The 15193-nt window shown below is 40.2% G+C and overlaps 2 protein-coding genes across 3 annotated transcripts; one reads left to right on the forward strand and one right to left on the reverse strand.

Moving 5' to 3' along the window:
* Positions 1–119: 119 nt before the first annotated feature.
* LOC132173964 (receptor-like protein kinase BRI1-like 3) lies at positions 120–5242 on the reverse strand. Its single transcript, XM_059585671.1, has 2 exons — positions 4783–5242; positions 120–4551 (listed from the first exon to the last, which is right to left on the reverse strand). The coding sequence occupies exon 2, from the start codon at positions 4267–4269 to the stop codon at positions 595–597; it is 3675 nt and encodes a 1224-aa protein (XP_059441654.1). The 5' UTR covers positions 4270–4551; positions 4783–5242; the 3' UTR covers positions 120–594.
* Positions 5243–9205: 3963 nt separating this feature from the next.
* LOC132176114 (putative 4-hydroxy-4-methyl-2-oxoglutarate aldolase 3) lies at positions 9206–15059 on the forward strand. 2 transcript variants are annotated; one of them, XM_059588242.1, is made up of 2 exons: positions 9206–9482; positions 14349–15059. In XM_059588242.1, the coding sequence occupies exon 2, from the start codon at positions 14368–14370 to the stop codon at positions 14866–14868; it is 501 nt and encodes a 166-aa protein (XP_059444225.1). In that variant the 5' UTR covers positions 9206–9482; positions 14349–14367; the 3' UTR covers positions 14869–15059. The 2 variants fall into 2 exon arrangements, with proteins under 2 accessions (XP_059444225.1, XP_059444224.1); XM_059588241.1 differs by having other exon boundaries at positions 9209–9482; positions 14361–15059.
* The last annotated feature ends 134 nt before the right edge of the window (positions 15060–15193 follow it).

The following is a 15193-nucleotide window of genomic DNA, read 5'->3' on the forward strand; positions in this document are numbered from 1 at the left end:
AGTTAGAGTGGAGGTTACAAGTCTCAATTAAAAAAGATACAATTTTGTGAATTATATTTTGAGACAATTGCAGAAAACATTTCTGTGAAATTAAATAATTATCAGAATCACCACAATCATAAGAGAAATAAGATCTGAATTGCACAACTATGATTTTTCAATTTCCCAACAATGCCAGTGCTACAACTTTACAAATCTCTCTTCTAAAATTCCAGCTTTCTATAAACAACAATAACCGAAAATTATGACAAACTGAAGTACATCCGTACCAAAACTGTGACAGAAAACAGAAAGCAAAGGCAAAGGAACAAAGTTTTTAAGTCTTCAGCAGTAGATGTGAAGATCAAAGGGAACAAAAAATAAGCTACTAATTTTTGAATGACTGCAAGGCTCCTTTACTTTGTTCTCCCAAAAGTTTTCCTTCCACTTCTCTGTCTCATTCAGTGTTCTATTATATACAGTGTGCAGGAATTAAATCCATTTCCAATTTCAGAGGTTTACATCACTGTTACCACATATGTGTAGCCATGGCCCAGTCACATTCACGCCTGCAAGAAACTTCTTTTAGTCCAATCAGGGTCGAACCAACATGAACTAAGGTTCCTTTTCTCGTGATTCCTCGATAACAGAGTCTTTCAATGAGAAGTCATCGAGACTATCACTTTCTGTATCAACCTGAAGCTCTTTAAACATTGCCATCACCTGAATCATGGTTGGCCGCCGGAATGGCTTGTCATCTAGGCATTCAAAAGCAATCCTCAGATACTGAAACAGTTCAGCTTCACCAGATTGCTGTGTCATCAACTCAAGGTCAAGTATCTCATTACTTCTTTTCTCCCTCAGAAGCTGCTTTGCCCACCCAACAAGGTTGTTGTCATCACCAAACTGGGATGGGTCTATCGGCTTCTTGCCTGATATAAGCTCTAGCAGTATGACACCATAACTGTAGACATCTCCTTTTGTTGTGCACCTGAAACTTTGGTAGTACTCAGGGGGTACATAACCTGGAGTTCCCGCAAGGGTGCTCACACTGAGATGAGTGTCAAGGGCATTCACCAACCTTGCCATGCCAAAATCAGAAACTCGGGCTTCAAAATTCTCATCTAGAAGAACATTGCTAGACTTCATGTCCCGGTGGATAATGTGAGGTAGGCAGCTATGGTGAAGGAATGCAAGACCTCTAGCAGCCCCTACCGCAATCTTCTTTCTAGCTGCCCAATCAAGCTTTGAGCCCCCGCCTTTGGCCCTGTCATGAAGAACAGCCTCCAGACTACCCCATTTCATGAACTCATACACAAGAAGCCTCTCTTCTCCAATCTTGCAGTAACCCAGCAAAGGAACCAGGTTTCGGTGCTTGATCTTCCCGATAGTTTCCATCTCTGCCATAAACTCCCTGTCTCCCTGACCAGTGACATGAATAAGCTTCTTAATTGCAACAACACAGCCATCTTTCAATTGAGCCTTGTAGACCTCACCAAACCCACCAGAACCTATCAAGCTTTCAGCACTGAAACCATTTGTAGCTTCTAGTAGATGGGCAAAGGTCAACTTCCGCAGAGGTTTTTCAAATGTAGCTACATTGATACTCAGGGGCTCAGGAACACTGGAAAGTTTCCAGCTGCTGCTACCTGAAGTTGGAAGACTTTCAATGTATTTCTCTCTCTGTTCCTCCTTCTGCTGGTACTTTTTCACTCGAAAAAGAGCAAATGTAAGCCCAATGATAGACAAGAAGAAGAATGCGATGCCAATGACCATCCCTGCTGTGAGTGACTGCTTCTTCCTCCGAGTCGAAAAACCAACTGATTGGTTTCCAGAGCCACAACGGGGCAAGGGTACCCCACAAAGGCCAGAGTTGTTCTCATATCTGGATGCTGGGAAAGTGGTCAGCTGCCCGCCGGAAGGGATTGGGCCAGTGAGGTTGTTATTAGACACATCAAGGTCACTAAGAAAAGAGAGAGTCCCTAATGACCCTGGGACGAATCCTTGAAGACTATTGTGAGAGAGATCCAGAACTCCAATCGCTTTCAGACCTCCAAAGCTGTTAGGAATACTTCCAGTTAGCCTGTTGTGTCCCAAATTCAATACTTGCAAAAAGTTCATTGAACCAAGGTTTTCAGGAATAGTTCCTGACAAGGAATTGTAGGCGAGATCAAGATAGATTATGCTGCCATTGTAGAGGAATGTATAAACTGTCGAGCCGGAGTAGATTCTGGTTGATGGGCAGGAGTGAACCATAGGAAAACTTTCCAGGCTCTCTGCTCGTATCCCTTCAAATTCAACCAGTCCTCCAGCACCCCTGCAAGCTGTCCCACCCTCATTTCTCACAAATGCAAACTGCTTCCCAGAAACCCTTCCAGGAATGACAAGTCCAGCTTGGTTGGCAAGCTCGGACGGGATAGCACCAAACAGGGCATTGCTGTTTAAATCAAGCCAAATGAGGCTCTGACACTTGCCGAGCTCTGGTGGGATCTGTCCCGTTAGTGAATTGTTCCCCAATTGGAGGATAGCAAGGTTAAGGAGGTTCCCAATACCAGCAGGGATATTTCCATTGAGCCGGTTGCTGGCAAGCGACACCCATATCATGTTGGTGCACTTGCCAATAGACTGCGGAATAGTTCCACTGATGAGATTGTTGTTGAGAATCAGGGTCTCCAAGTTTCCTCCGTCTGTACAAATGCCTTGTGGGATTTCACCGGTAAGGTTGTTTGCCCACATAACCAAGTCAGAAAGATTTGGCAAGGTCCAAATTTCCGAGGGAATTGGGCCGCTCAGCCTGTTGAAACTAAGATCAATTGTCCTCAGGTTCTTGCAGTTTCCAAGCTCCGAGGGCACTGTCCCAGAGAGGAAATTGTTGGCCAGAAGTATCTTTTCCAGAGGTGAGTGGAGTGGCAAGGAGCAGAACCCAGCCGGAACCTTCCCTGAAAAGCTATTGGAACTGAGGTCGAGCACTTGAAGCTGAGTACAGTTGGTCAGCGACAGTGGCACAGGACCAGTTATGTTGTTAAATGGTACATAGAGATATCTCAGACTTTGGAGTTTACTCACAACTGTAGTGAGGAAATCTCCAGAAAGTTGATTGTTCCCGAGGTTGAGACTACGCAAAGAGGAGCAGGACGCAAAAGTCCAAGGCAACCCACCAGAGAGTTCGTTTGCAGAGAGATCAAGCTCCTGGAGAGTCCCACATGACAGTCCCAGTTCCGGCGGGATCTCACCAGAAAACTGATTATGGGCCAGAGATAGTTGCTTTAGTCTCTTGAAATTTCCCAGCAAGGCACCCGGTATCTTGGAGCGCAGCAGATTGTGGGAGAGGTTAAGTGTCTCCAGAAGTTGGCAGTCTTGTAGGCTCAACGGGAAGTTGTCGCCAGAGAGGGCGTTGTTAGATAGAAAGAGTGTAGTGAGGTTGGGGCAGCGGCCGAAATCAAGAGTGGAGAAGCTGCCAGAGAAATTGTTGTGAGAGAGATCCAGATAGAGAAGAGAAGCAGGTGAGTCGCTCACGAAGCGAGGGGGTATCTCCCCAGACAAGAGATTGTAGGAGAGGTCAAAAACAGAGAGATCTTTGCAAGGCAAGAGATTAAGAGAGCCGAGTGATCCAGTGAGCTTGTTGTCGGAGAAATTGAGTGAATTCAAATTCTGGCAGTTGGAGAGAGAATAGTTAAGGAGGGACGAATCAGAAATGCGATTGCGAGAAAGATCAAGCTTCAGCAGAGAAGGACCAAAGCGGAGAATGGCCCCAGAGATGGAGTTCCGAGAGAGATTGAGGTAAGCAAGTCGATTACAAGAAGAGAGCAGCAGGAAAGAGCCGGACAAGTTGTTGGAGGACAAGTCCATAGTATGGAGGCTGGTGCAGGAGGAGGAGCTACTGACAGTGAGATTGCCGGCGGAGAATGAATTGCCTTGCAAATATAGATGCTGGAGAGTGGGCAAGGCTGTGACAAGGGGAAGGTGAAGGCTACCAATGAGGCCGGCGTTACTGAGATTCAAGGCGGTAACTTGGCTATCAGGAGAGCAAGAGACGACCCGCCATGAGCACGGATCACCATCATGGCTCCAATCCGCTAAGAAACCCTTGGGATCGGACTCAATGGAGGTTTGCTTGAAGGCCATCAAAAGTCCCACGGCATCATTATCACCATCATCGCTTTGTTGTTGTTGTTGCTGTTGAAGAGACAACTCTCTGGCGCCTGACGCCATAATTACAAGGTGAAAGAGCAACAACAAGCCCACGATGCCTTGTCCCGATGACATTGGTATCTCCCATTCTCTCTTCATTTTACGAGGATTGCCAAAAGCTCTGCTGACATAAACGAACAAAAAAAAGAAAAGGAATTTCCTATCTTTGTGTTCTCCTCAAGGTTTTGGGACCCGGTGCAGAAATTTACCAAACTTCAAGGTGGAATCATAGAATAGATCCTTGATAACTCTCCCCCCCTCCCTCTCTTTTTTAATCTATACCTTCCAAGTAACAGCCTTCTTTACTTCCATTTTCAGATCTGTGCTAAATCTTCTCCTTTGCTGCCTTTTGATCCTTCCCGATGAATTAAAGCTGAAATACTTTTTTTTAAAACAAAATAAAATAGTCAGACAAAATCACAACCAAAGATAGACATGATGGATTACACTCAAAACACGCAAGTGCTTAATTGTGATCATGGATATACCAATAGCTATAACAAGAAACAACAAAAGTAGAGAAAATGATTTAGAGAGAAAGAGAATGAGGCAAACATGAAAAGAAGATAGCTACAAGCAGGTAGAGTTGGTTAAGGAAGGTGGCGAAGATACCTTAAGAGTGACAGAATGGAGAGTACGATGTTCAGAAATGTCGGCCGTGACACAAACTCAAGTCTGTCATATCTGGATTCCCCCATAAGACTCCAGGAGAGAGATATTACCCATGAAAAGAAAAGAAAGCTCTTTTGTCTTACAGTTCCAGTAAAAATTTAGTAAGCCTACTACTTCACAAGCAGAACCCCACTACCACTACCCAGAGCCCTTTGCCAGAAATTCCGGTTCGGACCCACGACTATGCCTGTAGTGGGATCTGCTGCTTCACGGGTCTGCACCGATACGAAGGACCACGGGCGGAAATAATTTAAAAAAAAAAAGAGTTGAAAATTGTATAAACAAGAAGAAGAAGATGATGATGATGGAAGTGGATCCTGTAAAGTGACACACCCAAACAAGAATAGAATACCAGGACAAGTTGGTGACCTTAAGGCGGCAGCACAGAGAGAGATAGAGAGAGAGGGAGAGGGAAGTAAATTGTGGGAGTGACGCCCCCAATTTTTCGGTCACATTACTTACTCAAAAAAATAAAAATAAATAAATTAGGTTCTCATTTTCCGGGTCCAGTCAAACTTTGGATTTGATTCCCTCCCCCTCCGCAAGGCCCAAACTCTGCCTTCTTGGGAGGGATGGATTTCTAGGATGAATAATTAGTTTGTCTAACTTTACTTTCATCTTTCATCCTTTTTTTCAAAAAAAAAATAATAATAATAATTTACTTTCATCTATCTTCACTATGTCAACTTTTTATCTAATGTCTCGGATTTAACCAGAGTAGTTACTTTTTTTCAAACGTTTCATTTCTAGTCAAGTAATAGTGACTACAGAGTACAGAGTAATATTTTTTCTTTCAGCTCAAACTACATTGTATTACCTCTGAGTAGTGATAATGTCGAAAACAAAAAAAATAATATATTATTACTCTTTATATTTATTTATATTATATATTTGAAGTGATTTTTTATGTCAATTACTTTTTTTTAAAAAAATAATAATAATAATGACTTTAACATAAGTGAACCAATATAAAACAAGTGTAACAAGTAGAGCCAAGAAATGAGTTGCCCTTTACTACTTACCAAATCAAAATTGAAGGAAACTAACTTTGCGTAATTTACCTCATTTATCTCTCTCGACACTTAGTGATAGCATGGGATGATCGTGACACCTGAATTCAATATGAGCAAGTGTAGGACCCAAAAAAACAAAAATGAAAAAAGACCCAGTGACCAACCCTTTCTCACACGTATACGCCTCAATTTGAATCCAAACAATGCCCACCGTACAAGTTATGTAACCCTATATACATGTTAACCAAAACTTTCAACAATAGATATGAGTAGGACTGTGAAGTTGATGTGATTTGTTAATTATGGTCTGTAGCAAAAGTGGTGGATCCGGCTACTGTGATTATTATATTTTGGATTAAGTTATTTAAGGAAAGATGTTATCAGGCGCAGGGCGCGGGAGTTGGGGGTGTGAAATTAATTGTCTCATTGTATGCCGGAAATCATGCAAGTGTAGCGGACTGGGGGTGCATTTCGTCAGTATGCTCTACACTCGAGCGCATCGTGCTCCTACGAGCCAAGAGCCAAAGAGCCGCTAGATTCGCACTGTCCCCCTTCCCTAGCGTATGGAAAATGAGCCATTTCCTAATTCCGATACAAACGCGCACAGTGCTATGCTATTCCTTTTGGCATTTCCAACTTTATCACTTGTATATGTGTGTTAATTATTAGTATTAATTAAAAAAAAAGAAAAAAAGACAATGACATGTTTCACTATAAAACAGCGGAATCCTCGCGAAGAAACCGGGCTGATTTCTCAACCGTTCCTTTATTTTGTTGAAAGTGCCACCACTCTGCCCCACCTTACACAAAAGCCAAGATTTGTATTAGTGAAAGTCTTCCTCCGCAATGGGACCCAGCTCTTTTTGGCGCACGAGCGTCCCCAATCTACTCTCTGTCTTTTTTTCTTTCTCCGGGCCCCACTCAATTCTGTGTCACGGGTTCTATCTTGTTCTCTTCTCTTCTTCTTTTTTCACCCTTCCTCTATCCGTAATTACAAAATCCACTTCAATAAATTGGATTAATACCACACATGCAGCGACTTTAATGCTACAAGTAAACTAAAGTGTATTTTTTTTTTCTAACTATAAATCATAATTAAATTCTAGACCAATTAACTTATATATTTTATATCAATGGTAACTTTTATTATCGCATTAGAGAATAAACAATTAAAAATATATGTACAATTTATTCTATATTAAACGCCTAATAATCAACACTAACAAAGTATACATAAAAGGTTATAATAATTTGCTAAGGGTAGTGGCAAATTAAAACTATCTCCGATAAGAATAAGGAGGCAAATTGACATAATGTGCGTAAAAAATCAAAACCCTTGTACCTGTGGGTTATTATCTTTATTTATATGATTGTTGTTCTCACCTCCAATTGGTAATGGATGGGGATTTACTAGTGGAGCCGATATGGTAGTCGTTGAAGGTAAGTAATCAATATGAAAGACAACGAGACCCAATAAATTGTCTTCCTTCGATAGGATGTTCCAACGGCACATTTTCTTATTAAGCTGATTTTAGATAGGCAAAATAATAAAATGGGTGAATACGCTACCTTTTTATATGATCATATATAGTCCTTCGGCCACATGCATGGGGATAAAGGGATGTCGTGGGAATAAGTCTTGGGCTTTCCTGCGGCCAAATGGGTTGTCACTTGTCATTAACCGGATACTCAAAAGGCCATTGACGACTGAGATCGAAGGGCCCTTTGGTAATTTGGTACTCCCATATTAGGATTCCAAACAAATTAATATGACTTTTTTAGTAGGACATTATTAATTGAGTAGTATTTTGAGAGAGTAAATAAAATTTTCCCAATTTTTGTTTTAAATGATTTTTTCATAAAGTTCATTCCAAAGATATCATCATAATTAGTCCAATTAAGAAAACATGCAATACACGTATTAATATTGATGTATAACCAGAAAGAAATCCACTTGTTTTACTCTAGCTATAAAGGCATTGCTTTCTCATTTTTCTCTTTTCTTTTAGGGTAATGGTATACAAACAAACAAAAACACTCTAATATTATTGCAGCAAATTTTGTATGTGTTAATTGTTAACGCTACATGTACGGATGGGTAGTGTTTGTTATGTGTATTTCGATAAGAAACTTTTCTTTTTGAAAAAAAAAAAAAAAAAAACAGTAATAATAATAAAATTTTTCTCGTATCCTATCTAATAAATTTGTTAGGTGAGAGGGGGACCCTTTCCGAAATATTTGACTGTAGCAGATTAATTAGTCTGCTAAAGAGGTCATCTTTTTTCTTTTCAAAACGCGTGTATAAGACTCTCATAGCTAGTTGGTTGGAATTAGTTAGCTTAAAATAGACGTCTTAGCTTTGTTTATTCCACACGTCGGTCTACATGCAAATTGCAAGACACTTCCATTAGTTTTTCTTGGATTTAATTACTAATTACATTTTAATTAAATTCAATAATACAAATGATAGGTAAGACGAAAATCATTTAAGCAAATAAACAAGTTATCAAAAAAGTAACTGCGCGCATCTAAACCCAAAAACTTTTTGTGAAACAAATCTAGCTACCCTCTCCTCTTGATGGAGGGTCGTCGTCAGAGACAATGGCCATATAGGTAGGTGAAATTGTTTTTATTTTTAGGAGTGTTTTATATTTAAATTGTTTGTTTTATATATATATATATATATATACACTCTCCCTCCTCAGCATTTTTATGTTTGCTTTACGGACAAATGGTATATTATATGCACAAGAGTACGTAAGAAAGTGTTTTCGGGCGGGGAAGTAAAACAACTTAAACAATAGTTGTCAACTTATGTATTCCATGGGATGGGGGTAAAGAGTGGAGTGGAATCGCACGCATTTAACGTTGATAATGAAGTTTCGATGTCCATATGCGTGAAAAACTTAAAAAACAAATAAATTCTTTTTCCCTCTCTACGGTCACATGACTCATATCTTACCTCAACTTGATAATAATGGGAAGAAAACGAATCGTAGGGGACACGTTTTCTTCTCCAAACCTACCAACCCATGTGTAACTTGAGATTTTCCTTATCGATCCCCAGCTTGATTGCCCCTTCGATCTTTGCTTTGACATTTCGAGCGGACCAAATTTTAAGTGACAGCAATGGTTATGAAAAGTTAGTCTACATCCACACTATCAAAAGAAATTTGATAATTTTGAATGGGTCCGGGCATCTTATCAAAGAATTCGTCGAATTTGACGGTCAACCTCAAACAATCCAAACATTGACCAAAACAAGGGACATGACTGCAAATTAAAGTTGCAATCGGGTTTACCACGAAATTCCAACCCCCCCCCCAACCAAAATAAATAAATAAAAAAAACAGACGTAAGGTGAGGGATGAACGGATAAACTGGTCGAAGAAGACAATCAGAGGGCTCAGAAACCAACAAGATAGCGTCTGGGCGTAATTTATTTTTGTAGCTATTGGAAGCGTGATATCATCTTTTCTATTTACAGGTCTCTCTGGTCTAGACGCAGCTATCGGAAGATGGATAAAGAGGAAGAAGTACATCACAGAGACCCACGCTCTTCGGAAAATTAATCAGAGGCGCTCTAACCGTCCAAATAGAGATCGCTTCTTTCTCTTCCTCATCCGGGTAAGCTTTGCTTTTTATCTTCTTTCTTGTAATTCTCCATAATCCCATTTCCAATATGGGCTCTGTTTGCATTATCGTCAAAGGTTTATTTTTGTTTTCCTTTCTCTTTTTGGGATGGTGGGGGTCCGCTTAAACATGTGCGAATATCATATTGAGGGGAGCGTGGGGGTTAGAATCTTGTCTGCTCGTACTGATTTACTCATTATTTGATTAATGATCATGAATGGATTAGATATGTTTGTTGGCTTCTCTGCTATAATTTTAAGTGAATTTCTTTTCTTATTCCTCCTATTGACCTTCTAAATAATATATTTCCCTTACCAACTTCTCCAATTTTCTATGCCAGAACTTGTGTCTCCAAATATATCTACGTTATGCTGTACTTGTTCATGTCCTTTCCCCAACCGCTCGCTGGGATGGCATTTTCAGTACATGGTTCAATTTTTAAGTAACAGTTTTTTCTATAACCATAACTGCTTACTACGTGTGTGGTGATCCCAATAACTTTGTTTTATTTATTTATTTTTTTGTCAAAAAAGAGATCTCTAATCTTCTGCTGTGCATTCACATTTTGGAAAGACATGTCTAAAATGCGTGCTTTGATGGGCTTGGACTTTGAATTAATATTATATCTTATGTTAATCCCTGATGTGGGCATACTTTCTACAAACATGGGAAAGCAGCTGTCTTCCTTTCTTTCTCTCTCACTCACAAGGACTTCATAACACCAGTATTAGCCAAAGGCCATAGAATTTCATATGAAATGCCAACCAACTGTAACTTAACTTCCAATGACCTAAGCAATTGTAGATGCTGCTAGCAACGACACATTGTATACATGTGTGTGTGTGTGTGTGTTATGGTCCTATCTTGCATAGGGAGTTAGTAGTTTAGTAGAATTAAGTATTAGGAGCATGGTTGAAATAAAGTCCTTTGGAATCAGTAGGTTATTTTAATTTGTGTAAAGCTTTGTAATCCGATTGAGTTAAGGTTGTACAAAGTTATTAAGAGTTGTAGTTGAGCGTATTAGGGATTTGTAAGTGTTTGTCTATGAAATCCTACTATTGTTTAATGAAAAGTATCGTAATTATTTATTCATATTACAAATTGCATGAAAATAGGAGGACTGCCTCCCTCGAAGTAGCCAAAAATATTTTTCTTGCCCTAACTCTTTCATGTTAGCTTCCCAACATAGGGACGAAACCCCTATCCACTTCTAGGTCCATATCAAGGTTGTATCATAGCGTAGGTGTGGAAGATCGGATTGAACAACTTGAATAGTGTTCAGTCTCCTTCTAATGGGCACCAACAATTGATGAAGCGACTCACCAAGTTGTTCCAATTGTTGTCTAACCAGGAAAGAAGCAACTCAAGAATAGAGCATGAAGATTTGTCCAACAACCCACACGGCTTTAGGCCCAATTTTGACCAAAATCCATCTTTGGCTACTAAAATGGTTAAGTTGGATTTCCTTGCTTCAATGGAGAGGAAGACTCGACTAGTTGGGTATGCTGAGCTGAATAGTTTTTTTAGGACCATGGCATACCAACTGAAGACTGAATAGCTCTATTTTCCTTTCACTTATAAGATAAGACGCAGTTGTGGTACCAATTGCTTTGACAAGAGGCTAGAGAGGTATTGTTGGAAGAATTCACTAAATGCTTGTATGCACGTTATGGGCCGACTCAATTTTTCGATTTGTTTGGAGAGCTTATTAAGTTGCATCAGGAAGTAAGCGTGCATGAGTACCAAACGAAGTCCGGAACACTCCTAGCAAAAGTGGGAAATGCACCTAATGGCAAGCAAGTACTTGCTTTGTGAGTGGATTGAAGGATTCCATAATAATGGATGTAAGGGCTGCAAGACCAGACAATTTATCTTCATCAATCGGGTTGGCTAGAGTTTTTTTCCCCCCCCTTTATTAATTGATGGGAAAAGGGGATTCCCTATTGACAATTTTGGCCATCAACAAAGGCCACTTATTCATTGTCTGGCCATGTGCCCCCATTATCGATGACCTCCATTAGCAGCTGCTCCGCTTTGAGATGTGTGGACTGCACTGAATACTTCCAAATGTGCCAATTTCATGCACACACCAAGTTTCTAAATGGATTGCTTCCCATCGTGTGTTTGGAAACATTCCCACTCCATCAGAATTAGTAGTGGCGAGGACCCCCCTTTTGGGTGGTTAGGGTAAATGATGCTAAGAATGTGGTGCTAAGGAAAACGATAGTGCTTGTGCAACGAGAAGAATGATTAACTAACAAATATCCAATACAAAGACTAGCCTTATCGATGAAGAGATTGACCCTACTAAGCTCCGAGAGAGGCAAGAGAAAGGATCTTGCTTCAAATGTAATGAGAAGTTTGGTCCTGGTTATCACTGCGAGAAACTGTTTTTGATCGAGGTTTATAGTGGAAAGATGATGAGGGTACATGTGGATGGAAGAAGACCTTGAATAACACATGAAAAAATCAAGATTTTGCCCTTGAGGAGGGTAATTTTTGAAGGAGGGATGTTATATCCTATCTTACATGGGTAGTTAGTAGTTTAGTAGGAGATACGTATTAGTAGTATCGTTGGAATAAAGTCTGTTCACACAGTGGCCGCACACCACCAGCTAGGGGAGGAGCTGCAAGAAGGAAAGAGAGGTTATAGGGTGGCTGGTAAGGAAAACTTAGGCAGAATAAGGACAGGGTAAAAAGGCATACGTGGGTGAATACCCCCTTGGTCCCTTTTATAGGCCCTCGTCTCTCATCCTCCCTCCTAGGGTATTAGGGTCTCTTGCCAGTAATTTGTTACTGACGTGGAGATTTTTCCCTAGGTTTGTTAGAAGGGCACATGTGGAGAGGGGGGGTGTATGGCGTGAGCAGTCTTTTAGCTGAGCTGGCAGGGTCCTTGATCGGCTGTTGGGGGCTCCATTAGGAAATAGTATCCGGGCCGTTAGCTGAGTTGGCTGGTCCCTAACTGGCTGTTAGTGGTTGCATTAGGAAACAATTTATTAGAGTCCTCGTGAGGTCGTTTGAGCCGTAATCTGGTGGGCCCTTCGGGTTCTGACCGTATCTGTCGGCCTGATAGGCCCTTGGCTCTTGGGCCACTGGTTTTCATAGTAATTTCTGATGGGTAGCCTCCCTTAAAGGGGTTGTCAATAGTTGGGCACTCTAGTGGTCTCTTGATTCCCTTTGTTGATTAGTGTGCTGATCAAACCATGAGAATCTGAATTTGTTTTGTGGGCCTTCTGAATTCTAGTCGTAGGCCACTGGCTTCATAGGCCCTTAGCTCATGGGCTGCCAGCTTTCCAGGCGATTTTGGTGGCCTACCCCTTTTGAAGGGGTCGTCGGTAGTTGGGCCCTCCAAATTCGTTCAAGATAAGTAGGTTAGTTGAATTTATGTAAACCTTTGTAGTCTTAATTTAGTTAAGTTATATGAGGTCTTAGGTGTTGTAGTTGAGTCGTATTAGGGTTTTGTAATCCATATTGCAAATTGCTTGGAAATAGAAGGACCAGCTCCCTCAAAGTGACCAAAAATAATTTCTTGCTCTTAACCCTTTCACGTTCACTTCCCAATATGGGGATGAAACTGCAATCCACTTCTAGGTCCATACCAATATATGTGTATTTAGATGGCAAGTTTAGTAATATCTAGGGAAATGTCTTCTTGTAATTGAGTTTTATTCAATATCTGGTAACTGGTGCTGAAATTAAGAGGTAACTCTTGTTACCACCTGCTAAGTCAAAGGAAAATATGGATTTTGCTTATAAGAGTTATTCATGTTAGATGCTGTAGTCCCACTTTGCTTTCAGATAGACATTCCACCTTGCGGGTTTATATCTTCTTCATGTATATGCATAAAATGTAACCCTGATAAGTGTTGATGGTCCAGTTTTCTTTTTTGCTGAAGCTCTACGAATGTTACAAAAGTGCCAATATAGTTAAGCATTTGAAGCAAGAGGTCCATGTGGGATCCTCTAGATTTATGATTTGGCAATGTGATCCAAGCAAGTAAGGAAGTCAATATAAATTGCTGTTCTGAAGTTAGAATCGAGGAAGTCAGTCCATTGAGATCTCTTTGATAAAGTTTCTGCCTTTGAATTGGTGTAGATCTTCATATTTTGATGAAGGTTTGGAAATTCTTCTTTCCAATCAATTTTTTTTTTTCTTCTGAAAACTTTATTATGTCCAGGGATTTCACTGGCTAATTTAACCTAGGATTTGGTAATATGTTGATCTAAGGGCTACTTACTTTGCCCTTTGCAAATCCTATGTCCTTTACTTGAGTCCCTAGATAAGTCTTGAATCTGATCTCATTTACTTCAGCAATAGGATTCCATTGCCTCTTCATGATAGTACTCAAAAACTGATCATAGTTGATCCAATCATATTCATGTTAGAATGCCTTTCGTACTAAATTTTGGGAGCAAGCATGTTGTGTGTTTGTGCCTTTTCGTGTGTTTAAAAGATAACCTTAACATTGCAATTGTTTCAATTTCAATTTAAATAAATTTGAAAATGGGACTAAACAATCCATTTTGTTTCTTTTCCTCCGAGTTTTAAGCTAGTCGAGTCACTTGTTTATGTTGAAAGAACACACATTCAGATTGTGAATAAGCATTGGGATCCTCTATATGTTGGTCTTCAGGCCCATGTGATGCATGCATATGAGATTACATCCACTTTTTGGTGGGTGTGTGTGTTTGCGCGTTCTCTTATAATTTCCCCCTAATATTTGTTTTAGCCTACAAGCAGTCTAGGAAAAGGTGTGGGTATATAATTTTGGTCTAGATAACATGATCAAAAACACCTGATGAGCTTGTTCTTCTGTAGTTGTTGTTTGTCCAATTGAAATTTTATTGACATTTAGACAGGTGTATATGCAGGAAGAATATGGCTGCCTTAGCTACTGCAGAAGCTTGTGATACAAATGCAGCACTTCTGGCAAGTGGTGACTTGCGTGTTCTGCAATCAATATTCCAGATTTATGGTCAGCGTCAAACATTCTCTGGCCCCATCGCCACTCTTAAGGTGTTTGAGGACAATGTATTGGTGAGGGAGCTTCTTGAAACCAGAGGTGAAGGAAGAGTTTTGGTTATAGACGGTGGAGGAAGCATGAGATGTGCTTTGGTGGGAGGGAATTTGGGACAGTTGGCTCAAAATATGGGGTGGGCTGGAATTGTAGTAAACGGCTGCATTAGAGATGTTGACGAGATCAATGGATGTGATATAGGGGTGAGAGCCTTGGCATCCAATCCCTTGAAATCAAATAAAAAGGGAATTGGTGAAAAGCATGTCCCTGTGTACATTGCAGGAACCTTCATACGTGATGGGGAATGGTTGTATGCTGATCGTGATGGCATTCTTGTCTCCAAATCCGAGCTGTCGATCTGAACCATCAACCATCCTTCAAGAGTTATGGCATGAATAAGAGGACTGAGTTCTTAAGTCATTTGTATTTCAATTTTGTCAGATGTTTCGGGGGAATTCATAACACATTTTTTCCTCCACTATTTGTTGGCATCAGAACGTGCAACAGATTTGTGCATGTTCCACAGATTAATAATCATTCACAATTTACTCTCTCTCTCTCTCTCTCTATAGATTAAAGCTTTTGCCTTTATTTATTTATTTTTTTGGGGCAATGCTAAAAGTTTACCTAGCTATTTTGACATTTTATTTATTTTTTTGGGGCAATGCTAAAAGTTTACCTCGCTAT

Source organism: Corylus avellana, chromosome ca3, assembly GCF_901000735.1.
Source record: "Corylus avellana chromosome ca3, CavTom2PMs-1.0".
NCBI classification, from domain to species: Eukaryota; Viridiplantae; Streptophyta; class Magnoliopsida; order Fagales; family Betulaceae; genus Corylus; species Corylus avellana.

Bases quoted from the DNA above. Each gene is read 5' to 3' on its own strand.
- LOC132173964 (XM_059585671.1), bottom strand. From the start codon at position 4,269: ATGAAGAGAGAATGGGAGATACCAATGTCATCGGGACAAGGCATCGTG.
- LOC132176114 (XM_059588242.1), top strand. From the start codon at position 14,368: ATGGCTGCCTTAGCTACTGCAGAAGCTTGTGATACAAATGCAGCACTT.